Source organism: Gymnodraco acuticeps, unplaced genomic scaffold (genome assembly GCF_902827175.1).
Source record: "Gymnodraco acuticeps unplaced genomic scaffold, fGymAcu1.1, whole genome shotgun sequence".
Classification (NCBI taxonomy): Eukaryota; Metazoa; Chordata; class Actinopteri; order Perciformes; family Bathydraconidae; genus Gymnodraco; species Gymnodraco acuticeps.
This window is the reverse complement of record NW_022991632.1, coordinates 2,516,608-2,542,382: the sequence shown is the minus strand read 5'-3', so window position 1 is coordinate 2,542,382 and position 25,775 is coordinate 2,516,608. Positions and strand designations below refer to the sequence as shown.

The following is a 25,775-nucleotide window of genomic DNA, read 5'->3' as shown; positions in this document are numbered from 1 at the left end:
ATGCCATCTGCTGTGTTGCAAAAAGCTTTGCCCCTTGCCTTGTTCTGACTTACTGATACCTCCTGAAGGTTTAAACACTTTATGTTTTGCTGAGTGTAAACTCTTTTTCTCTTTGTGTTTTCCACTTGCCCCGCTCTACTTTCTTCTCCATCCTGCCGTCAGCGTGTCCGTTCAGAAGCTCCCGGGAAAGCTGTGTTACATAATGTATGAGTTCTGGCAGGACCGTATCTCCTGGATGAGGTCAGTGTGTGTGTGTGTGTGTGTGTGTGTGTGTGTGTGTGTGTGTGTGTGTGTGTGTGTGTGTGTTTGTGTGTGTGTGTTGTGTGGTGTGTGTGGTGTGTGTGTGTGTGTGTGTGTGTGTGTGTGTGTGTGTGTGTGTGTGTGGTGTGTGTGTGTGTGTGTGTGTGTGTGTGTGTGTGTGCGATATTGACAGACTGTTTGGCTCTCTTACCTTTTAGTATGGAAATGTTCGCCACCAGTGAAGTTGAGCAGATGGCCCATCTCTGTTGCACACACACACACACACACACACCACACACACACACACACACACCCACACACCACACACACACACACACACACACACACACACACACACACACACACACACACACACACACACACACACACACACACACACGCAGTCTCGTTGAAACACACATAAAACATTAACATTTGGTGGAAAAAGTTTCTTAAAAATACTTATTATTATTATCTTTATATATTTTTGACCTACCATTATTTTCTTAGATTTCTTTAGACACTAAAGCAAATTGCTTATGTGTAAACAAACCTGGCAATCAACTTGATTCTGATTCTGATAAATACACATAGAAATCGTTTCAATGCCACTTTTTTTTTCGATCCAATGTCAACGTAAAATAAAATAAAAGAAGGTCTAAGAAATGTGGCTTTTTAAATCTGATCAAAAGTCTAATTGTGCTCTATACTCACAAACTCTCTATTATAACACTTCATTTTGCTAAAGGTGAATCTTTTCAACCCTATTTTGCTTCTTGATTGTCTAACTCTATAGCTACCTGCAGTCCAACAGCAGTAAAGATTTCCAGCGCTGCGTCATTGACATGTTGGAGGAGGCTGAAGCAGTTTCCACCATGTTGCTCCCAGGTGTGTATATCTGCTTCCATGTGTGTCAATATCCAACACTAAACGTCATCATTCACAATATTTTAGAAAGCAAGTCTTGTAACCTCTGATTAGTGTTAAATCAACCCAAATGATTTATATATTCTGATTTTGGTGAGATCTAGTTATATTATGCCCTAAATGTTACATATCATTTCACTTGATTGTTTTGTTCATTTTTGTTTTAATGAAAGACGTTCCTTAGCTTCTACATGTGTAAATATCTGCTTAGAAAAATATCCTGATATTTGTTTTAAGCAATGAGGACAAATATCCTGACTTCATGAGTTTGCCATTGTTGTGTTCATATATGACCCGTACAGTTTTGGCCCAGTTATGACACCCAGTTATTACCCAAACTCCTCGGGTGTTGAGAGATGGCAGAGTTTCTGCTCAGCGGCCTCTGTGATCTGTCATTTCTCTGCAGTCTGAGAGTCGGTTCTGATCATACTGTGCCGGGTCTCAAACAGAGCCTTGCTGCTCCACAGTGTCAACAGCAATTCCACGTCTTTCTGAAAAAGTCAGGGGATCTGCTCAGTGCTCACATTCACTTCACAATGCATGGCTTTGAAAATGGTTGGTCTTTAGCCAAAGCTGCAACAAGTTTTTATCTGCTCTATCTGTAACCAATCATCTAGTGTAACCTAATTACATGTTGACGTCAAAATGTAATGTCGTACTGTTTGTACTGGTAATGTACAATCATTGAAAGTACTTAAAAGGGATGTACTAACAGGAAATGGTTACATTCGAACATGTAATACTGTTGTGTTTGCCAACATGTTTCTAAAGCTGTTTAAACTCAAAACTGTTATTAAGTGGACACGGATTGACCTATAATAGCCTTTTTCAAATTGATTTTATTTCTCTTTTGGTTATGGTCACTGCTCTTGGTGGTACATTCTGCTGTTTCGTGCATTAGTACATTAGGTTTGGACGTGTTATGATACGTTAAGATGTACTAAAACCTCCCATCTGTGAATGTCGGGGGAGCGGCCAGAATTTCTGGGCCTGACGACAATAAATCACTTTGAGAATTTGGTTATTTAGCCTAAAGGTAGAAAATGTTTTTAAATCAAGCATTTACTGGGAGAACAGCGGATGTTTTTGCGATATTCTCGCCAAACAGTACTCTGTTTTCACTGCCCGTTGAAAGGTTCTGATGTTTGCTGACATGGCACGGGTAAGATGTGTAGGGTAAAGGTGTTTACAGAGCAAAACATAGATTATCACATATCTTTTTGCCTTATTTTGGATGCTTGTTGAAAATAAGATCTATGGTGCTGCACTATGTTTGGCATTGTGACTCCCATCTGACGTGCATATCTTAATTTTTCATCATCAACACTTCAACACACGACACGAATCACTCACACTCCACCATGACTTCTTAATTACTACTGATTAATCGATCGCATGCTTCTTGATGTGCTTCGGAAAGCAATAAGGTTCATTATTATATCGCCATTGCAGATGGCTGTGTGGGCTGCTCGAGTCGCCCTCGTTGCTAAGTTACCAAATGGGGTTGTTTACCTCCACATCTGTGACTATGCATGCTGACAAACATGACGACTTAACATTTGTGGCGAAAACACAAAATATGCTACATATAGGTCACTTTTACAGGTAGTAAAAAGATAATCTGAAAATGTAAATATAAATGATATAATATATATACTTTTACGTTATGAAAGTTTATATGTTTCATACGTTTATGGACAACTCTGGGAGAGATTGTACTCATAGCTGCTTGTTAAAGGAAAATGTGTGTGTTTATTTTGAGCTGTGTTATTTTAAAGACAGACATCATTAGTGAGTTACTGGCCAGTTTGGCTGCTGAGGAACAAGTGATGCCACGATGCACTGATTGGGAGAAAGAGGGTTTAGGAGGTGCATGTCAGAAGCACAGGAAGGAGTCGACTCTGGAACCAATGATAGAAAAATAAATAAAACACAACATTCTGCAGCAGCGGCTATTATTATCTGTCACTCGACACTCATTCCTTCATGTTTATCTTCCAGGAGAAGCTTTGCACTAAAGCCCAGTGTCTGAAGAACTCGGTTGTTCTGTCAAACATTGTTTCACTACCGCAAAGAATCTGTGCAAAGCTTTTGAGAGTGCCACTGTTTGACTAAAAAAGGATATGTTTTATATGTATAATAATGTAATGTGTCAAACATGCTAAGAAATAAGAACAGTGGGAATCCTTTGAGGAATCTGGTTGAAAGGACTATGTACACTTTTTAGGATAATGCTGCTACTGCCAATAGTTTGTTTTTGTTTAGTTTTTAATTTATTTAATTTAATGTCTTTTTTTATTATATATTTCTTCTTTCTTTTAAAAATGATGTCTTTGCCTCAGGTATGTTGTGTCTTGTAACTATGTTGAATTAAAAGAATGACAAATTAATTACATTTTAAAAAAGTCAAATAATTAGCTTTGTATCTTCCCTGTGACGCTGAACTACATTTCGCCGCAATTAATTGGTTAAATTGCCGCCATTGCCACATGACATAAATCTTTTTCACATATATTATCTATAAAAAAAGTTTGGATGATAAATAATAAAACGTAGTGCTTGACTAAATGTTATTCAGATGAATGACTACTGAATAAACCCTGACATGTGTCCTTGGAGTCACGCATTGAGTCATACAGTGTGTCGTGACCTTAACTCTCTTTTTGTATGTTTCCTCAGCTTCCTGGTGGATAATGACTAACAACTAGAAACTGGATCCAGAATGTCACATCTCCTGCCTACACTGTCACACGGACGAAGACACACTGGCGCATAAACACAGCCACCCACACACACACATACAAAAACACTCACACACACACACAGAAGAATTCAATAGGCCTCCATGTGTTTGAAAGCAACAGGAGACGGAGACATTGGGCGTCATACAGTATTCTCCAGCAGCATCTTTAATGTTCCTCTGTCTGCCACTGCTCATTATTGTGCCGCTTATATCAACACCGCCTATAGCCAATACACTGACTTGAAAGTGACTGATTCTCTGCAATGCAAAATCCTTTTATTCTCACAACCCTGTCTCCCTCTCGGCCGTGTCGCTTTTGCAATGTTTGTCTTGTATTATGCAAGTGGAGAACAATCAAAAAAGACGCTAGTGTAGGCTACTGATTGAAATGGAAATGACCATGCCAGTAGTGTTATTGTGCTTTTGATGAGTTGTTTACTGTTGAATACAATTAAGTAGAAAAGGCAGAGGGGATGCGGGCTGAAGGGTTCCTGCAGCCTGAACATGCATGCTGATGATTGTGGCAAAAAGCTTTCAGTAATAGTTCCTTTAAATCTTGGCTGTATATGCTGTATGATACTGTAGCACCCTTTGTTTAGCTATTCTAAAAAGCTATCCCTTCCCTGACGTCTATCTATTGCTAGATACACTATTGCTAGGTTAGTAATATCTCCTCTGAGATGCAGGCTTTGTTTCAAATGTATAACATCTCTAAATGTGGGGAAGTAAGTCTTTGTGTGGATTTTCCCTGGATCATGACGTTATTAAGAGACATGTATTAAATGTATTATGTTGATTTCAAACATGGTTAAGATAATTGCATCTGTACATATGGAACTTGCTTATATTAATATGTATGTTGTGTTATAATTTAGTAATGTACCCCACCTTGTAAACAAACGGACAAGCAACTTTAATAAAATCATTAAAGCAACGTATTGTTTTGACAAGTGAACATTCCTCTAAATCTTATTTTCTGAGAGATATGTGCTTTGCCACTTTTAATTGAATTGGATTTGAATGTCAAATGTCTCCCTTTCCGAGATTCCTTCCCAAAGAAACAAATTCAACTTCATTAATAACGTTTGATGATTCCAAACGTTCTGAAGAAGCTGAGGGTACAACACAAGCAACTGCTTTCACATTACACATGTGTGTTTGATTCAATTCATACAACAATATGCATTAATGCGGCTTAAAGGGAATCCACTGATGCTGTTGATTCACTTCTGTATACAAGCGGATGCAGATAAGCCTGTATTGAATTGGTGTAAGGTGTAGAAATCCCATAAATCCAACAAGCAATCTAAAATACAAGGGACATAATGAGGGTGAAGTCATGCTCCCAAATCGCAGAAACTACATTTCTGTCTATAGTGGTTTCATCAGTGAGCTGTGAATTCTCCCAAATACTTTGAAATAAGGAAAGAGCTTGAATCTTTTTAAGGTTTCTGTGGATCGCACCAGACGCCTCCCTGGTCAAGTCTGTCCAGCTGTGAGAATGATTGAGTCCTGCAGGATCCACCATCAGGTTCCAGACCATGCGTGCTTCTGGCAACAGCTTGCATATCTATGAGTTGTGAGAAGATCAATCAAATATTGTGTTTAAGGGGTGTGAACATATATATATTTATGAAGCAGAATTGTCCTCATGCTAATAACCACATGTTGTTTTAAAATCAGGACTGGGAGACACTACATTCCACACACATAATTCAGACTGGTCTCTTGCAATGGTGCAACAGAAGGCACACACATAGCAACAGTGCACTGCGGTATAGGATTAGAGATTTGAGATGCTGCATGCATTCGGAGTATTTCAAACCAAATTCATGGCGAGAGCTCGACAGAAGTCCTTGTGCACTTATCCATTTTCCTTTGCAATCAGAAAGTTTGAAGCAAATGTTTTACGAGCTCTGAATAATAATGAAAGGTCCAGATTCATACTTGCAGCAAGTATTTTTGTATTAATATAAATGTTAAATTGCTGAGATTGCTCAAATTGTTTGTGCCATATTTGCAAACACACACACAGGCTGGTTTCTGTGGCTGTACGATTTGATTACTGACCCTCTCTTCTGCAGCCTCCTGTCAGGCAAGCTGTCTGCTGAGGACATACACAGAAGTGGAGATCTGGATGGCCATTTAGATGAGGCTGGGAGGATGAGTAACCACACCTCCTGTTCCTCATCTGGTCATCTTAACACTAAGGGACAAAGTGTCACCATTACATCCATTAAAAACGCTGGTGTCAGTAAAATATATAACAAAAATAATGAAGCCTGTTCCAGTTGAAGAGGAATTTTCATTAAACGTCAATCAGAGACAGAATATCATATCTTGATTTCAGGAAAATATTTCAATCTATTGCTAAGGAAGATTTTTACATACAGGGAAGTATCAAATACATTAGAATGTAAGATAAGAGCAAATGGATCATTATTAAACCAATAATTGTATACAACATTATCATCTTTTTGTCTTTTAAACTGTAGCCAATGTAGCCTCAGTATTATTGCAGCTGCTAGAAAAAATATTGACTCACCAGTGTTTAAAGATCTATCAACCCTGTACATATGATTTTAAAGGATTACATTTGGGTAATACTCTTCTTGATGAGACGATTAAAACCCTGCGAAGATCTCTTTGAATCCTCTGTGCGTAGGTAGTTCATTTAAATATGTGCAGGAGTGGTGCCTCTAGCAATGAAAAACTATAAAATAATTGGGTTGATTTTGTGAACATTTTAAGGATTACAACTTTAGAGAGATCAGAATTTTGTTTTGAAACATAAGCTCTACTTAAAAGTCTCCTACAAAAGGTATCCAGCTCCTCAGTAACCCCCTGATAGATATAAGATACACATTCTTCTTGTGTGCTCCAGGCAAACATTGTGAATACAATGTTCTGTCTGATTTATTGTATATCTTGGAGATAGAGCAGGGATTAACTCGCCCCAGCTTCTGTTCTATTTTTAGACGATATAGGGATTCAGGTGCTGCTGCTGGAAGAGAAATGTGTACAATAAAACCAACATGGAATCTATTGTTTTCTCAAAATACAACCCAGGAGCCTCAGGAGATTTATTTACAGTTATTCCAACAAGATGCGAAAGCAACACAAGCAATTAGCTTCTTTGTGAGCTATTTGAATTTCCTTTGAAAATAAATGAAAAGTTATTGTCAAATCTCCGTACTCTATTTGTTTTATTAAAATAATTTCCTGGTGTTGAAACACATGTAGTGAAAGGGATGTGCTACACTGATTAATAGTCAAGTTATTTTAAATCATGCAGTTCTTTGAGCACTGTCCTTCAGCTGTCCTTTTTTTGTTCAGGCAGATGCCCTTGGCTCTGATGTGTGCAAACACATCTCATCCCTCCAAAGAGCCAAAGGCCAGAGCAAAGGTGAATAAGGGCCATCTGTTGTCCTGTATCATTCCCCCCATTTAGATTTTTCCTCTGCCATGGTTACTTTATTGTGCAGAAGGCGCCCAAAGTCACCTCTCTGTGTTGGTGTTGGAAGAATAAAAGTTGTGAATGTAGATGATTTCAGTAACCTTGAAGAATGTCAATACAAAAGACATATGCAAAATCCTTTTATACATACATATGTGTCCCCAGAGATACTGAACGTTTCAGGACAAAAGATTATCTCTCTTTTTGTCATGATCCATCTATTGAAATTGTCACGATCTGTCTGTGTTGTGTTTTGTCTTGTCTTTTTCTGTCTTTGGTTTCATGTTTTATTTTGAAGAGTGTTCACCCCCTGTCTTGCCTGTTGCTTTCTGTCTGTTTTCCCTCCTACCTGATTACCCGATTGTGTTCACCTGGTGCCCCTGTGTTTTTTCCTCCCTCCTCACCTGTGTCTTGTTTGTGTGATTAGTCTTGTGTGTATTTAAGTTCTGGTTTTCCTGTCTGACTTTGTTGGTTCATTATTTGTCGTTGACTGTGTTCACGAGGTAGTGTTCTGTTTTGTTCCTTAAGACCTTGAAATAAAGGTATTTTTTCCTGTTTATTCCACATTTGGGTCCTGCCTACTTCACTCACCCTAACAGAAATAACTGTCTGAAAATCAGCTGATTTGATTTTGGACACTTTGTGATGTCACAACGTTTTTTGGGCTGTGCAACCATTAGCCAATAACCAACAAAGGTAACCCCCCCCCCCCCCACGTCTCACCTGCATCTTCTCCTAGAGCAGGAGTTACAGTTCATTTGCATTTAAAGCGACACAGAATCAGCACTTTTGAAACAGAGGGGTTTATGGGTCTGTTTGGTGTTTCCAACCAAACACTTCAGAGACATGTTTGTTTATATATCTGAGACCTATAATATATTGTTGAAAAAGAGTATGATGGGACCTTTTAAAGTCTGGTCTTTCATACATAGTTGTATACATTTATCAGGTCAAAGAACAGGAACTAACAAATGAATACATGAGTTAAATTGGAGACAGATACAGATGATTCATTATTTTTGCATGTCTGACGTGCAACTTATCATCACAGAAATGCAAAAACTGCGGGCCAAAGGTGACTAAGCAACAGCTGTCATCCTGTTTCATGTCTCACTGTCTTCCTTTCTGAATTCTCAATGGTGTGGGAGGTAACAGGTTCAGAGGGCGCCCGCTCTGAAAGACTGAATCACTCATCCTTGTTGATTTACAGACTCATCACACCGACTTGTGTTTTGCCATAAACTGTAAAATGCATTTTCCCCGATTTGTGTTTTTATAATCCAAAAAGGGTACAGCTATTTTTTTTGTGCTGATGTTTCTGTAATGATGTCTAACTGACCTGTAAGTGCTGTGTTATGAAGAATATCCAAGAGCCACATTTTATGCAGTGTTTCAACAAAGGTCAAGCACATTAGCAACGACAAAAGAGTGTCTCAAAATCAATTACTGTGCCACTCCTGGCCTTGAAGAACATTAAGTCTTCATCATAGCGTTGTGTCAAAAACACTTGCACATTTTACAGTGCAGACACGGAAGAGGGACGGGAAAGGAAGATAAATGTATGTAAGGACAGATGTGAAGAAAATAGATGGGTTCGAAGAGATTTATCATCTCTCTGTAATGATGTACTGTGGCAGAACCTTCAACACCATCATGTAATTTAAGCAGCATGCTGAGAAGAGGTGACAGACACATTGTTCGTCCCGCTCTTTACTCAGTTTGCGAACTGGGTTCTGTAGAATCGTGTGTATTTTAGAGGGTAATATTATGAAATATATATTTTGCTGCACTCTCATCATTGGAGTTCTGTGATGGCGTTGACGTAATCCTTTGTTTTGGACTACAGGGTTTTGTCATTTCAGATCATCTCAATTACAGTTTTATAGTTGCCCCAAAATGAGGGTGACACTGTTGGCTTTTTGACAATTGTGTACAATTTCACCCTCAGGACTTCATTTTGAAAACAGTCATGTGGATGTGTGCAACTCAGCAATGACAAAACAATTCCCAACTTTCTAGCATCTTCTCTACACTTCCAGCTAGAGGGACAACTTTGAAGGCAATTTATTTATAATTTTTGGCCTAAATTTGAATCGTCTTTTAAGGCAGTTCGTGATCAGCTATCGAGACATGCTTGGTGTAAATGGACTTTTCTGAATTTATAGTTTATCAGAATAAAGCCTAACATTAAGACGTTTTAAGGCATATCTGAAACAGCTAGATGGATGATCTCTGATGATCAGAGAAATCCCAGCTTTGAAACATCTTATAGGGCACTTCCCGACAAGATATCGAGACATAGATGGCATCAATAGATTTGATTTGACCTTATAGTTAAAAATATGAAAATTCACTCTAACTTAAAACCTCTTATTCTGCTACAACATTTTGAAAACAGTAATGTCAATACCTGCTGTGTGCGGCCATTTGTTGCATATGTTTGTGCACTTCCAGAATAGCTCAAGGTACAACTCTGACAGAAATGAATTTGTCTTACTGTATTTTGTACTTTAACGTTGTTTTTTTACAATGTTTTGCGATTTTTGGCAATGTTTTACCCTAACTTTCAGCAAAGCTAGATGGATAGCAATATATTTGATTGGTTTTATGGTTTAACATCATTTTAGGACTTTTTTTTCAATTGTAGTAATGTAGGCTACATCTGAGGACTATGGAAACTGTGTTGAATTATGTTAGCATGCTAACACTTAACTGAGATGGTGAATGTGGTCAACGTTATACCTGCTTAACATTTTAGTTATGACATGCAAGATGGCATTTTAAAGTTAGCATTGAGCTAGAAACATAATGTTTCTAACGTCTGCATTTCTCATATTATCACCTAATGTTGCACAAGATTTTCTTTGTTCTGTGCCTTTTCTTTAAAGCCCTTCGATAACTCAACGTTAAGGGATACTGCTTTACAGTATAGGCTTACATTAAATGTATTATTAACAAGTAATCCACTGGGTACTCATACTGCAGCTACCATTATAACTCTGCAAGTATTCCAGTTCCCATTGATCTACTACTGCAACCTACTTATCACTACTGTATCTTATTAAGATTTTACAACAATTTCTGTTTTCTGATACGGTTATTTAGATTACTTTAGAACAATTGGTTAACATATGATCAAGAGCCAATAGTGAGTTCATCAATCTTCACTTAAGGCTGTAGGACCCAAGAACACATGCACTGTACATAGATGATATCTATTAAAGGCCCCATAAAATAATCATACGTTTCTTCATGCAAGATTCAAGTAGGGACCAGGTAGTTCCAAGTATAAAAAGGAGTTCAACATTTCTACAGAACAAGTTGAAGTTAGAGTAAAGAGTTATTAACTTTCCAAAGGTTCTTGGTACTTTTATTTCTGTGACATTATAGAAATTGTTGGATTTCAGCCATTTCTTTATGTGCAAGACTGATTCATAAAATAAATCATTAAATATCTTTGAAACCACACTGATTAGCATGAAAAGCTGGTTATTAGAACGTCGAGGACTTTATAATTTTGAGTCTTTGTGACAGGGACAATTCATTCCCTGGGGGTTGTTATCAAAGTGAATGATCTAAGAAACTACAGAAGCTAGAACAGAGTGATAAAAGCGAAAGGGTAGGCCGTGAATGTAGGAGATACATATTGTGTCTATATGACAGATTTGCATACTGTAGGTTGTTTTTAAGGCATCATGTCAGGAGCTTTAAAAACAAGGACAGAATTTAAAGGAACGTCCATTACCTATGCCTCCAGCAAGACCTTGGGACAGGAACTATGCAGACAATTAGGCCAGTAGCTCTTCAAAAAATGTACACTATATTGAGAAGTAGCAAGCAGAAGTACCTCACCACAGGGGAGTACTCCCTCAACGGCTACAAGCTCATGAAATTCGATAACAAATTAAACTACTCCAAACATAAAGACAGGAAGTTCTCAATACTACAGGCCTGTATGTTTGCAATGCATTCAATAAGTTATGACATCCTCCACAAAAATCCTCACTGTACACCTAAAGTATGGCTCTTCCCAGGAGTCCACCAAATTAAAATACCTTATTTCCCAACCTTTAAACATGAAAGACTTCTTCAGGACTCAAGACTTCGATTCAATTATATGGACATGAAAGGCACATGCCAGTAGTACCCACCGGTCTATGTGTAATGGCTGTCTTTTTTAAAAACCAAGCCATGAAGTTGAAGGACAGTCATGTGGTAGAAGCACAGTTATGGGGAGGGCTATGAGAAAATGATCTCTGACTGTGAGAAACAAGATTCTCTGGTCTGATAGAGCCAAGATTAAAGTGGCTTCCATTCTAAGCATCCATCTGGAGGAAACCAGACACCACTCGTCAGTCATCACCTGCGATACCATACTTTCCTAATTGTGAAGAATGGTGGTGTCAGTATCATTTAAAGGCAGTGGCGAACCGTGTCTATCACAACTGGACCTTCTGTAGACAACCCCCCCCTACTCACAACAATTCCGCAACAACTTCATCTTCACCTGTTGCACTTGTCATTTCAACGTTACAAACAATAAAACGGCATGAATTGCTTCGTCGCATCTAGATCCTCTGTCTCGAGCCAGTTAACTAGCGGGCCTTCTAGATTACCCTGGAACCGAGGGAAACTCTGGAAGAACTCGCCCATTGGCTACAAATCAATATATGATTGGTTGATCAAACTGTCAGTCCAAACGTATGCTCTCATTCAGTGCAACGGCCAGGGCATTCTATCAAGGATGTAGAATACCTTGGTTGAAGGACAATATCTGATTGGTTGCTTTCTTTTCTAACACAAAACCACTGAAATGCGTAGTGCATGGTCCGAGAAGGACAAACAAATCAACGTAACACTGTAATATTATAGATCAACAACACAGATACGATTCTCATTTATTCATTTTATATACATTTTATTACATTTTATTTATATAATTAAATCGATTTTTTGTTTGTTTTATCTGAGTGTTCCAGGGTATTTTCTGAATACCTTGAAGACCCTGACGGTTCGCCACTGTTTAAAGGGGGTGATATAGCAAAGGGCATCAGTGACATGTAAGGGGGAGACAAAGCTGAATAGAGCAAAGTACAGAAATATCTCTATTAAAACCCTGGTCTAGAGCACTCACCACCACGGACTGTGCCAAAGGAAATAATCCAAAACACACAGCCAAGACAATGAAGGAGTGATTTAACGGCCCTTACCCAATCTGACAAAGATTAAGAGGATCTGCAGTGAAATCTCCACATCATGGTGTGCAAAGCTTTTGACGTCATTCAACTCAAGGGTCTAAATACTTAGTAGACTAGAACAGTTTTTTCTTTTGAATACATTGGCAAAAAAAATCCAGATTTTGCTTTGTCATATAACGGTCTATTCAGTCTGAATCAGTGCTGGAATTGGGCCGGTACTCACCGGTACGCAGTACCGGCACTTCTGGTTCTGACCCATGGAGTACCGGCACTTCTTGCTCAGTACCGGCATGCTGGCGGTACTCCGGTACTCATGCACCGTGCCAGTACTCAACACTCTCCCGCCGTTCTTATTATACATCCATATATATATATACAGCCGCCCGGTACTCAGTAGATGCGTCATGAGGTGCCGAACGGACATTCTCATCGCTCTAACCGCTGGAGTTTCACAGCGGCTGTCAGCTGTTTACTCCTGTCATTCAAACAGAACGTGCTGGAGAGGGGGCGGGGCTTATCTTCTCCATGTAAATACTGTGGTGGAAACGACTATGTCAAAATTAACCTATTTGACCGTGATTTAATAGTAATACACGTTTCAAAATAATAATAATAATAATAATAATAATAATAATAATGCCGAAGTAACAACATACTGAAAACTGTTAGTAAAACCATGTTTTAATGCTTTACAATTTACATACCTAGATGCACGTGTGTTGTGTTTATGCAGTGCAACTCCCACCCAGTGGGTGGCTATGTAGAGTGATAGAACAGAGCAGGCACGCCCCCGAGAGAAGGAAAGCAAGTCACGTCACAAATTAGCATTTCTAAAATGTTAGCGTGGATTAATAAAAGTGCAAAAAGACAGCGGTTGTCGCCGGAAGAAACTTCAAATACAGAGAATGCTGTGCCTGTGTTGGAAATTGTGTCTGATGGGGAGCTTTCTTTGGTTGATCCTCCTGCTCCAAGTTCTAGTGCATTAGCATTAGCACTAGCTCCGCCGCCTCCTCCAGAGCCTCTAACGTTAGCTGCTGCTGGCGCACCTGCCACCACCAACACCGGGCAAAGCGATGCACCTGACTGCTGGACAACGGACCAGGTGCAATATTTTTGCAAGACCAATGCATGGCTCCTTCTTAAAGATAAGAAGCTAGGATGTCGGATATGCAGAGATGTCAAATCTTTGGGAATACACACTGGACAAGGACTGAAACTGTCAACTGAATGGGGTGAGTGTGCAGTGTCTCATTTCGGTGTTGACAAGGGCAAACAACAAGCTAGCCTGAGAAAAAAAATCAAAGAACATAAAGAATCACAAGCCCATGTAAAAGCTGCTGACATCCTTACATCTTTTTCACATGAAACTATTCAACATCAAGTGCAGTCTATGCATACATCTGAATTAGACACCACTACCAGAGTTTTTCGAACGGCATATACAATTGGCAAACATAGCCGGCCATTCACAGACATGCCAATTGATTTGAATGTACAGAAACTGAATGGGCTGAACGTGGGCAGGGTTTTGCACTCCAATAAAACCTGTGGCGAAATCATCGATCACATAGCTCATGAGCTGAAGAAAAAAATGGCAAAAGACATTACAGAAAACCAAAGAAAACTCTGTGTTTTGGTCGATGAATCTACCACTATTAGTGGTAAAACGGTGCTTGTTGTGTGTCTACGCTCAGCATTAGCTGATGCTGAGCCCGAAACGTTTTTTTGGGAGCTGATCGAGTTGGATGGAACAACGGCTGATGACATCACAAAGGCGTTAATGGAGTGTCTTGGAAGAGATTTTAACGAGGACTTTTTAGGTCAGTGTTTCGTTTCTTTTGCATGTGATGGGGCTTCAGTCATGCTAGGGAAGAGAACAGGCGTTGCTACCCAGTTGTGTAGTAAATTCCCAAGCCTGTTTGTGTGGCACTGCTCCAATCATCGTCTAGAGCTGGCAGTTGGGGATGTGGTCAAGGAGGTCTCAGGGCTCAATCATTTCCAGATCTTTTTTGACAAACTCTATTCCTTGTTCCATGCCTCCCCCAAAAATCAGAGGCAGTTAGCGCAGTGTGCGCAAGCAGTCGGACAGCGTCTCCTGGTGATAGGGCGTGTTTTGTCCATCCGCTGGGTGGCTTCAAGTGAAAGGAGCGTCAGAGCAGTCTGGGAAAACTACCGAGTGCTTCATGATCACTTCACAAATGCTGCAAACGACACGAGCAGGGATTCCAGAGACAGAGCAAAGTACAAGGGCCTGGATGATGTGCTCACATCTGCAACGTTTGTCAGAAATCTGGGACTGATGTACGATGCGCTCACAGAGCTCAGCGACCTCTCTCGGCAACTCCAAAAAAGAGAGATGACACTGCCTACAGCAGATAGGCTCTTAACTCGAGAAATACGAGTTTTTGAATCCATGGTCACCATGCCTGGCCCACACATGACTACAGTTCATACAGCTCTAGCTGAGAAGTCCTTCAAGGGTGTTGCCCTGCGTGAGAATGGCAGGCTTGTACAGATTCATGCAGGTCAGTTTTTCCGCAGTATGGTAGAGAATCTGAGACACAGAATGACTTCCACAACCTCCTCTCATGTCAGCACAAGAGAAATCCCATTACATGGCCGGGAGGCCCGGGACAATCAGCTAATCCAGGACATGAAAGTTATCCATCCTGGAAGTTGGCCTGAAGAGGAGTTAGACGTACAGTATGGGGACGTAGAGGTGCTACGTTTGTGCGAAGTGCTGAAAGTGGACAGAAGAGAGACTGTTCAGGGCTTTCGCGAATACAAGGAAACCAGGGCATCCCGTACACCTGCTGCCATGGAGCCTCTACTGAAAGCAGTCCGAACCATCGCTGTCTCCACTAGTGAGTGTGAGCGGGCATTCAGCTGCATGAACGATATCCTTACTGCAAAAAGGAATGCTCTCTCTGTCAGCCGACTGTCCAGCCTGGTTTTCATTAAATGCAATGGACCATCACTAGGACAGTTCAATCCGGAACAGTATGTGAGGTCCTGGCTGGCAAAGGGAAGGAGAAGTGCTGATGAAAGAGCCTGTCCAGCTCCAGCCCCTGATACTGATGTCCCCAAGGCCTTCTGGAGCCTTTTCTAACAATGTGAAGTATATTGCAAAGCAGCTCACCCAGTGAGAAGACTTTTGGCATAATGTGCCGATTTGTACAGATCCTGGAGATAGAAGGACTTCAGACCAACCAGGGAGTTATCTGATCAGCTTGGTGTTCAATGTAACTCTTTACCATGGCTCAGACTTTGTTACTTGCAGTTACAGTTTCTCATTTTAGATTGTGCAAATTTTGCATTTGTTTTTACATGTTCTTTGTTCATGCTCTTTATCATTTTTCTGAGTTGGAAAGTTAGATTGCATCATAGTTTACTTTATACATATTTGTATTCTTCAGTGGTGAAGTATATTGCAAAGCAGCTCAGCCATGTGAGAAGACTTTTGGCACTTTTTCGTTTTTCGTTTTCTGAGTTGGAAAGTTAGATTGCATTCAAAATGTACAGAAATACTTAATTTTGTTAAAGCTTTTTATAAAAAATGCTTCTGACCAGAGCTTTGTTTCCTTGTCATTAATGTTGAACACCACCAGAGGGGCTCTCACCTGAAAGGTCTCTGCTTCATGTGTCTTCAGCAGAAGATCTAGACTTTGATTGCTATATTTTCAGTTAATATTGACCTTACTGAGCTTTAGCCATATCCGCTGCCTATCATAAAAAATGTTAAGTACAGTGAACCTTTCTAAAATATACAGTAGTAAAGAGACAAACCCACCAGCATTATAGTTGCCAAATTCTTGTTTGTGGGCTGTATATATAAAATTGACTTGAAAAAGTTGCTGATTTTAGAGTACTGGCACCTTTTTCATTCCAATTCAAGCACTGTATGGATGTATAATAAGAACGGCGGGAGAGTGTTGAGTACTGGCACGGTGCATGAGTACCGGAGTACCGCCAGCATGCCGGTACTGAGCAAGAAGTGCCGGTACTCCATGGGTCAGAACCAGAAGTGCCGGTACTGCGTACCGGTGAGTACCGGCCCAATTCCAGCACTGGTCATGACATGCATGGATGTAGTACTTTATCAGCTTATCTTGCTGCATTGCTCCGTTTCAGGGTGTCGTCATCCTTGTCATTAAACTACCGAAACTGACATTGAGGAGTGTGTTTCTTCAATGGTCGCTTAACATAAGGTAGTAGGCCTACAACCTGCATCAGCGCCCTTAAAAGTCGGCACAAGAGTAGACATGCAGAGCCGGACCGACGCAGTAAAGTTATACATCGCCTGACAGCAGACATGAAACAATAATTTAAAACAAGACGTATAGACATGCAAACATGCCGCAAGCTCATCCATCGGCTATGGCTCCCCCCTCCCCACTGAGCTCGGTTTAATCATAGACTGTATATATAAATGGACGTAGTGTCCGTGACGTCACCCATAGGATTCTGCAGAGTTGCCGTGAAGCCCTTAGTAGGCGGAGTCGGCCACTAACGGCTCGACTGTGACGTCAGAGTCTAATCCCGCCTGCTCCAAATAAGGGCAAAGAGGCGGAGCCGAGGCGGGTTCTGCTGCCTCCGAACTGGAAGTAAACAGAGCTAGCTCAGGCTAAGAAGCTAAGCTAACATGAAATACATGCATACCAAGTTACTGCTAACAGTGTAGTTCCCCTATATAAACGTTACATTCATAATCAAATTAGACAATCTGCAAGAGAATTAGCTATATTTTGTTATTCTTAATGCTTGTCATTCACACGTTGAGAAAAGACGGACTCCACCGCCCGGACCTAACGGAGCCGCAGTGGGCTAGCTCCGGGACGCCGGCTGGAGCTAGCCACTGGGATAATTGGGTCCCCTATTAACATTTGCTCCCGTTTAGCATTATGGGCGTCATATCCATAGACTATAAAAGTCTTACCCAAGGCTGAATCATAAACTAAAATGTATATGTATGTATAAAGGGTTACGTCCTTAGCTGGCTAATAAGTAGCAGGCTAAGCTACCAAGCACACAAACACCTGCGAACGGGGTTAACATGTATAACATTATAATTTTAGACTTCTTGGAAGTTCTGTTAGTACATTCAAGCGTACAGCACGACATTTTAATTGTCTGGTATTTGTAACAATATTCCCTAAAAGGCACAATCACCACGAACACGGCTAAGGGGTCAAGTACAGTAACTACAACTAACTAACGTTGTAGCCTCTATGGTTGTAGCCTAGCAGCAGAGCAGAGTGGACAAGTTGCTGTTAGCTAACAGTGAGGCATGTGCATGTCCATCAAAGTGACCACGCCCTAATTTATGCAAAAGTTTTAAGGCTTAATATTAATTAAACAGATGAGTTGAGAAAAAATGCACCCCCCACACAGTAGTCATGAAGGGGGAATCTAACTATACAGAGAATATGGTTTTTTGAACCACGATGTAAACATGTTTATTTCTGCTGTAAAGTTGGGCATTTTAACACGGGGGTCTATGGAAATTGCTCCCTTCTGCAGCCTGCTCCTACTGGCCACTAGATTAACTGCAGTGTGTGGCACTTCCGTATTGGCGTCCCGGCTCTTCCCCAGAGTTTGCCGCTTGGGTTTAATGTGCATAACTTTGGGCAAGGTTCATAGTTTTAAATATTGTAAATCAAGCAACTGCCAGACTTACGCTCTACAAATACTCACAGTATAAAAACACGCTAAACACAAGTCAATCAATATAAACTTACCTTATGATTTTCATGGCTTTATCCTAGCCAACTTGGGGCCCCAAGCGACAATGTGAGATGAGCCCCCCCCCCTACCGACAGGAGTAAAACAAATGTTTTTGGAAACAAAGTAGGCTACTTTGCAAATATAATTCCTGTTTATTATTATTATCAACACAGTTACTTTTTTATACAGTGAGGTAAATGGTAAATGTGCATGTATGTCGTTCAGTATGCGTTTACAGGTGAATACGTCTGCATTTCCTGCCAAATACTAGCCTCAAAAAGATTACAATATAATTAATGCAAATAAACTACTTCTACTAATAATCATAATCAATTCAATAATATAAATACTATATTATTGTATTGTAATATTGTTGTAATAGTCAAGACAAAACATGCTTATGATAAAAAACTGATATTTCTTAAATCTGTATTCAAATGTAGTTCCCTCTGTCAGCAATGTATCAACAACTACACACATTTCTATCAGTATTTCTCTGTGTTGTGGTTGATATGATGATGATTGTTAGGAGTTAAGGGGAGAGGCTGAGCATAACCATGAAATGTGCAAATTGACATAAAAATGAATAAAAGGGGAAAAAATGCTCCATGTTTTTTAGGCTGTAAACTTTAACTGTTATGTAAGCCAACTAGACAGACAGTGTATCTCTCTTCCTCCTGTACATCAGCAGATCAAAGGCATAACATACTTGAATGAATGGTAAATAAATAATGCTGGAAATAACTGCATCTCCATTAGCCTATATGCTATGCAGAGACTGCCTTCTTCATGTCGTGAATTGCAGCTGATGTTTTAATATGGCAATTGGCTATTTGACTTATACAACATTTGCAAGTTGTACATTTGACTCATACAATAACCCACCTTCGAGTGATGCTCTAGTTTGCGCTGGACTGAAACTGTCTTTTCACCGACATCTCTTCATCTGCACTAGTGGCAGTATCAAAGCCGTGATTGGTCAGATGTTGATTCATTGCAACGGTGTCGGGTTACAGACGTGCTCCCCTTGTCACCTCTCACTCTCACTCTTGCGGGGGGGTGCGGAGAACTGCGCACAGCAGCTGAGGCCCTCTGGGCGGGGCCCCATGCAGCCTGCGTGATTGGCATGTAGGGAGGGGCGGCCCTGATCCTAGCTAACACCAGTGAATGACAATGTTTACAAATTGACAGCTGTATTTACGTTGCTCGTTGTAACGGCAAATGTGAACTCTGCTTTTTTGCAAACAATGCGTCTTGTGATAACTTGTAACTATGACGAACATTTGATGACATTAAATAACTTTAAATAACTTGGACCTTGTAGAGATGTTCTCGGGACAGAACCAGCTTACTCCTCCGATGCGGGAAGAAAATATGGTAGAACCCCTCCCCCCTCCTTTGTTTAAAAAAGAAAAAGCTTCACATTTTTAAAAATAAATATATTTTGCAATTTTTTTCTGATTTACATCTTGTCCATTAAAGTTCCATATTGTTCAGGTTCAATTACGAAACCTATAAAGTACGGGTTTGAGTCCGACCATATTAATTTGTGAATAAAATATTTGTAAATAATTAGAAGCTGAGTAATCGGCTGCAGAGCAAGCTGCTGACGTATAGCTCAGTGGGCGGAGTTACAGAGATAAACATAACTTTTTTCTTATTTCTTAACATGATTGAGATTTATAGAACGTACAGCCCTCAAGATTAAAATGGTTCTACATGATTGATTCATGTTTCGACGAGAAACATGAATAAATTATGTCTCATATATTAACTGCATATTTGCAAATTGAACAACCCCACTTTCCCCTTTGTTTCAGTGTAGGCCTACTAGACAGGCACCGAAATACACAACAACACTATTTTGGCACACATGCTTACGCAATTACCTCTAACAACAGATGAGTCATGTTGCATTTTTAGATCAACTAATTATCAGTAATTACTCTTTAAAATCATGATCTTGAAGATAAGCTGCTTTCATTAAAAATGTAGCCTATTATCAGCAACTACAAACTATGCCTTTACCAGAAACGGTGGAGTGTTATCAAAAACATAGAGTTGTACTTGGTATCATTTGAGGAATTTGTACTTGAGTTATACTGTATAATTTCATAGATCGGCATTTGTAAATTGTTTCAAAGTCCTTTCCGTTTTTCATCACAGGCCTTCGCCACAAGTCCCTTAACTTCTACTAAAGCAATGACACTTCACTTCTCAAAGAAAAGCTTATACTGCCACCTCGTGTTTACACACAATATTACACATTTCTTCTGCCTATTGGCCTCTGTTTGGATTAGATTTGATCATTTATTTTCACATTTGCAGTTACAACTCTTCTCACAATTTGCACAACATCCTTCTGTGTAAAGTAAAACATGAAGTAATACAGAATAATGCAGTCAATTAACATACTGTGCTTAAAATGTCTTTACATACAAGCTTAACCAATATCAAAACGATGGATCTCTTGTTTTTGTTCATACATGTTTAGCAGCAGTTTAGCAGAAAAGAAAACCTATTGTGTTTTGTAAACTATGTGCTACGGTTGACTATACAGTATGTTCCCGTTGGATATAAATAGTGTATGTGCTAGTGTTTTAAAAGAAATATTTTATATTGTGTCAGGTTTGCTTTGTTATGATAGCTGAAAATGTTAATATTAAATGAACGTAATTAACTATTTGGCTAATTGTGTCATGTGTTGTAAAAAAAAACCTCTAATATTTATCTGATTTAATGCAAAACACAATGACTGTCATGACACAGATCATTTTAATATAGAACTTCAGTATGAACTGACTTGAATATTAATTACTTTCGGAGGTGGAAAACATATATTATGAATGACTGCATTTTCATCTTCAGAATAATTAAATTGCTAGGAGAGCTTTCTTATTATTGCATAGCTGAATTCAAAGATGCCTCTTGCATATTTCATCACGATTCACTGAATCTGTCATACTACATACATACCACTCTCGCGGGAATATCTCCGCAATGGAGCGAGCTTAAGTTTCGATTTCATGATATAGCCCAGCGCAACACCTTCATCACACATGTTGCCACTTGTTTTGACCATTTTCAGGCGATTTGTCATCTGTTCTAGAAAAACGATGTGATTTTGGATATTTGTGGAGTTAGGTGGTCCGCGAGTGTTTTTGTATTGGTTAAGTGATCCTTGGTTTGAACAAGTTTGAGAAACACTGTACTATGGCATTGCGTTCCAAGAATGCAGGGTTGTTGGTTGTTCCTAGAGTCTCTAAAAGTACAATGGGAGCCAGAGCCTTTTCTTATCAAGCTCAGCTTCCAGTTTGTGTTCGGGCGGCAGACAACCTATCCGTTTTTAAGAGTGCGCTTAAGACCTTCCTTTTTGATAAAGCTTATAGTTAGGACTGATTAGATTCAGCCCCTAGTTTTGTTGCTATAGGCTTAGACTGTCGGGGGGGACCTTACTTCTTCCTTCTCTCTGCCTGTACCTGTGTACTCTCATGTTCCGAATAACCCAGCTTCCCCCAAATTTCTTTTTGGTGTCTATCTACGCCGGGATCCGGAGTCGTGGCTGATCCTGTTGCTGCGGTCCTGAGTCCTGCATCCTGAGTCGTGGCTGTGCCTGTTGCTGTGGTCCTGGATCCTGAGTCCTGCATCCTGAGTCGTGGCTGAACCGGTCTCTGTGGTCCTGCCTGACTCTCATCATACTACTTCCCTGATGGCTCCCACAGAATTGTTGACATCCGCGTGGATTCATCTTCTTATTATAGACACATGCATTTCTAAACATTTGGAATACCTATGTTGTAAATGTATTATCTTTTCAATGTACACATGGCATCTATTGCACGTCTGTCCGTCCTGGGAGAGGGATCCCTCCTCTGTTGCTCTCCCTGAGGTTTCTCCCATGTTTCCCTTTAAACTGTGGGTTTTCTCTGGAAGTTTTTCCTTGTACGATGTGAGGGTGCAAGGACAGAGGGTGTCATATTGTCATACTGATATTCTGTACAAACTGTGAAGTCCACTGAGGCAAATGTAACATTTGTGATATTGGGCTATATAAATAAACATTGATGGATTGATTGACTAAATGATTCACAACACGAGACAACGAGTGAGAACAAATTAGAGAATTGTGAACCTCATCAGTTGTGCAGTCAAACAAGTTTACTGAAGAAACGACAGTTCAACCCGGAGAGACGTGATGTAAGAATTACATATTTATTGTTTACACGTCATATGAATGAAATGATTGCCATGATAGTACAACAGGAGAATGTAATGGTGTTTGGCGATTAGGCCCCCGGTTTGCAGGATAATCATTCAGGAGGGAAAGCACCGCTCCGATGAAATCCCCGGGGTCTAGACACTGGTGGTGGTGATGAGTAGGTGAGACCAGTCTGAAGGAGGAAGGTTTAGCTTTGTCCTGAAGGAGACGGGAGGCGAGAGGGGTGGAGGCGGGTTGCGTGTGATCATCTGCAATGACAACTGACAGGGAGGAAGAGCAGGTATTTAAGGCATTTAGCATGTGCAGCGATTGGCTGCTGAGGCATGACGCCCTCGTATTTAATGAGGGGGGAAGGGAGCCATAGAGTGACGTGTGAGTGACTCGAGTTAGGTCTTCCTTATTGAACTTGCGCTAAAGCTTTCATTTCAACCCGGAGAGACGTGATGTAAGAATTACATATTTATTGTTTACACGTCATATGAATGAAATGATTGCCATGATAGTACAACAGGAGAATGTAATGGTGTTTGGCGATTAGGCCCCCGGTTTGCAGGATAATCATTCAGGAGGGAAAGCACCGCTCCGATGAAATCCCCAAAACCAGTGAAGTATGAATACTGAGATGAACTGAGTTGCTTACCTTGTGGGGTGACTGGTGATCTGGGGAGGAGAGATAATAGATTAACACGTATATGAGCGACACTGTGCCGGAATCACTGCCGGAGCTTACTGGTCATGCTGAGACTCTGACTGCCGAAATCAGTGCCGGTCTTATCTGAAAACGACCTGCGGGTCGCATGCCTGGCCAGCAGGGCTTGACTACGCCGAGGAGCGAGCGGTTTCGTTTTGTAACGGTGGCCCAACGTCCACGACACCGAAGTGTACGGTAGCCTTCCGCTACGACACCGAAGTGTACGGTGGCCTTCCGCCACGCCTGACTTCGCAGGCTATATATATATATATATATATTTCTCTTTATTCTTTTTCCTTTGTTTTGTAACTGACACCGAAGTGTACGGTAGCCTTCCGCTACGACACCGAAGTGTACGGTGGCCTTCCGCCACGCCTGACTTCGCAGGCTATATATATATATATATTTTTTTTTTATTTATTTCTTTTTCCTTTGTTTTGTAACTGACACCGAAGTGTACGGTGGCCTTCCGCCACGCCTGACTTCGCAGGTTATATATATATATATATATATATATATATATATATATATATATATATATATATATATATATATATGTATCTTTTTTTTTTCTTTACTCTTTGTTTTGTAACTGACACCGAAGTGTACGGTAGCCTTCCGCTACGACACCGAAGTGTACGGTGGCCTTCCGCCACGCCTGACTTCGCAGGCTATATATATATATCTTTACTCTTTCTTTATTTCCTTTGTTTTGTAACTGACACCGGAGTGTACGGTGGCCCGAGTCCACGCGGACTGCAGGAAATACATTTTACACTGATGCGTTTGAGCAAGCCTGGGAATGAAATACCTGTGTGCCGGAGATGAAGCCCGTTACCTGTAGTTGCGGCGTGAGACGAGACATTATTCCCTGTGGGCGGGGCCCGCGGAATTAGGACAGGAATGCAGTTTTGAATATCGGGAACCTTAGTGAGACATGTATACTTGTGAATGTGTTTGAGCCACCACCAGTTATATGTATAACTACCATAGTTAGGGTCTGAGAGATCTTTGGGAAGCCCGTACGGCGCTGATGTCCGGACGAATGAAGGTTGTGAAGGCGGAGGAGGACCACCGTCCTAGTTGTTGTAGGGATGAGGTAGAGAGACCTTGATTAGCAGCAGAGGTGGCTGCACCTATCCTGAAGGAATGCCCGGGTATGATATGGGTGATAGGCTGGATTTAGTGAGAACTTGCTTGGGTAGAAATTGACGGGGCCATGACCCTGCGAACCACTCTCCCTGGAAGAAACCCCCCAAAACCCATGGATGGGCGGCATCCGTGAAGACCTCATTGAGTCAGAGGAACGCACGAGGCCATCGTAAATAAAGTAATTCCGTTCCAGTGGGCGAGCAGGAGGGACCAGAACCGAAGGTCTGAACGGCAGCCTTCGTCTAAGAAAACGCAGTCATGGAGGTTGTCGACCGCTGATGCTGCGTCCAGGAGGCGGGAGATGAACGAGCGTCCCTGGGGGATGACGTGCATGGCGAAGTTGAGGTGTCCGAGAAGGGAGAGCAACTGTTGTTTTGTGATAACTTGTTGCTCGCAGTATGACTTGGTGATGTCCTGGATGCGCTGTGATTTGTCGGAGGGTAGAGACGCCTTCATGTCTATGGAGTCGAGGATGATGCCTAAGAACTCTAAGCGTGTGACGGGACCTAACGTTTTCTCTTTGGAGAGAGGGACACCTCACTCCTGAAGCAGTGTTTAAGCTTGGCCAGTGAGATCCCTGAGCTGTCCTGTGGCGGGTTTATGGGGAGGAAGTCGTCCGGTAGGTGAAGGACGGAGGGGATTCTGACGATGTTCAGCAGGATCCAATGGAGCGCTTCCGAGAAGGAATTGAAGATGCAGGGGCTGCTTCTGCACCCGAAGGTCAGGCGAACGCGAAGATAGAGTTTGGACTCCCACTTAATACCGAACAAGTTCCACTGAGACGGATGAATGGGGATGATTTGAAGGCATCGGTAATGTCCGCTTTGGAGAGCCGAGCTCCGTGCCCTGTGAACTTAATCATCTTTATTGCATTATCCACTGAGGCATGGTGAAGGGAGAACTGATCTGGAGGGATGATGCTATTGACGCTGCAGAATGGGCCGGAGCAGGGAGCGGACAGATCGAAAATCAGCCTTTTATTTACGTGTGGCTATTCCGATGGGATTTGAACGGAACACTGAGAAGGGGGAGGAGCTAAAAGGACCGATTATATATCCTTTGAGAAGTTCTTTGTCGATGAGCTGGGAAACTATGTTGGGTTCTTTAGCGGCTGACTGTAAGTTTCTTGCTACGAAAGTCACTGTGGGAGATGGGAGGACCCCTACCCTGAAGCCTTGGGAGAGCCCTGACGGGAGATAGTCAACGAACACGGAATCTGTAGATAGCGCAGCTGCTAGCTGAGGGATGTTAATGGGAGTGGAGGGGTGATATTCCAGAATGTTTTTTTTTTAGTTTTTTTTTTATGTTTCTGGCGCAGAGCCACTGTGACGGCCCGTCCACACGGTGGCGTGCGTTACAGATTCCGACGCTTCTGCCCATTCACTTTGAATGGGGTGACGTCACTTTTAGTAGAACTGTATTTT

At 41.0% G+C, this 25,775-nt stretch overlaps 1 protein-coding gene across 1 annotated transcript in view; it reads left to right on the top strand.

Annotated features, from left to right (window-relative positions):
* necab3 (N-terminal EF-hand calcium binding protein 3) overlaps positions 1-4,862 on the top strand; it is a 55,783-nt gene extending 50,921 nt beyond the window's left edge. Inside the window, exons 11-13 of the mRNA XM_034198450.1 lie at positions 163-240; positions 1,037-1,128; positions 3,847-4,862. Coding sequence (XP_034054341.1) covers positions 163-240; positions 1,037-1,128; positions 3,847-3,875 — 199 coding nt within the window. The 3' untranslated portion in view covers positions 3,876-4,862. The remainder of the gene's footprint in view (positions 1-162; positions 241-1,036; positions 1,129-3,846) is intronic.
* The last annotated feature ends 20,913 nt before the right edge of the window (positions 4,863-25,775 follow it).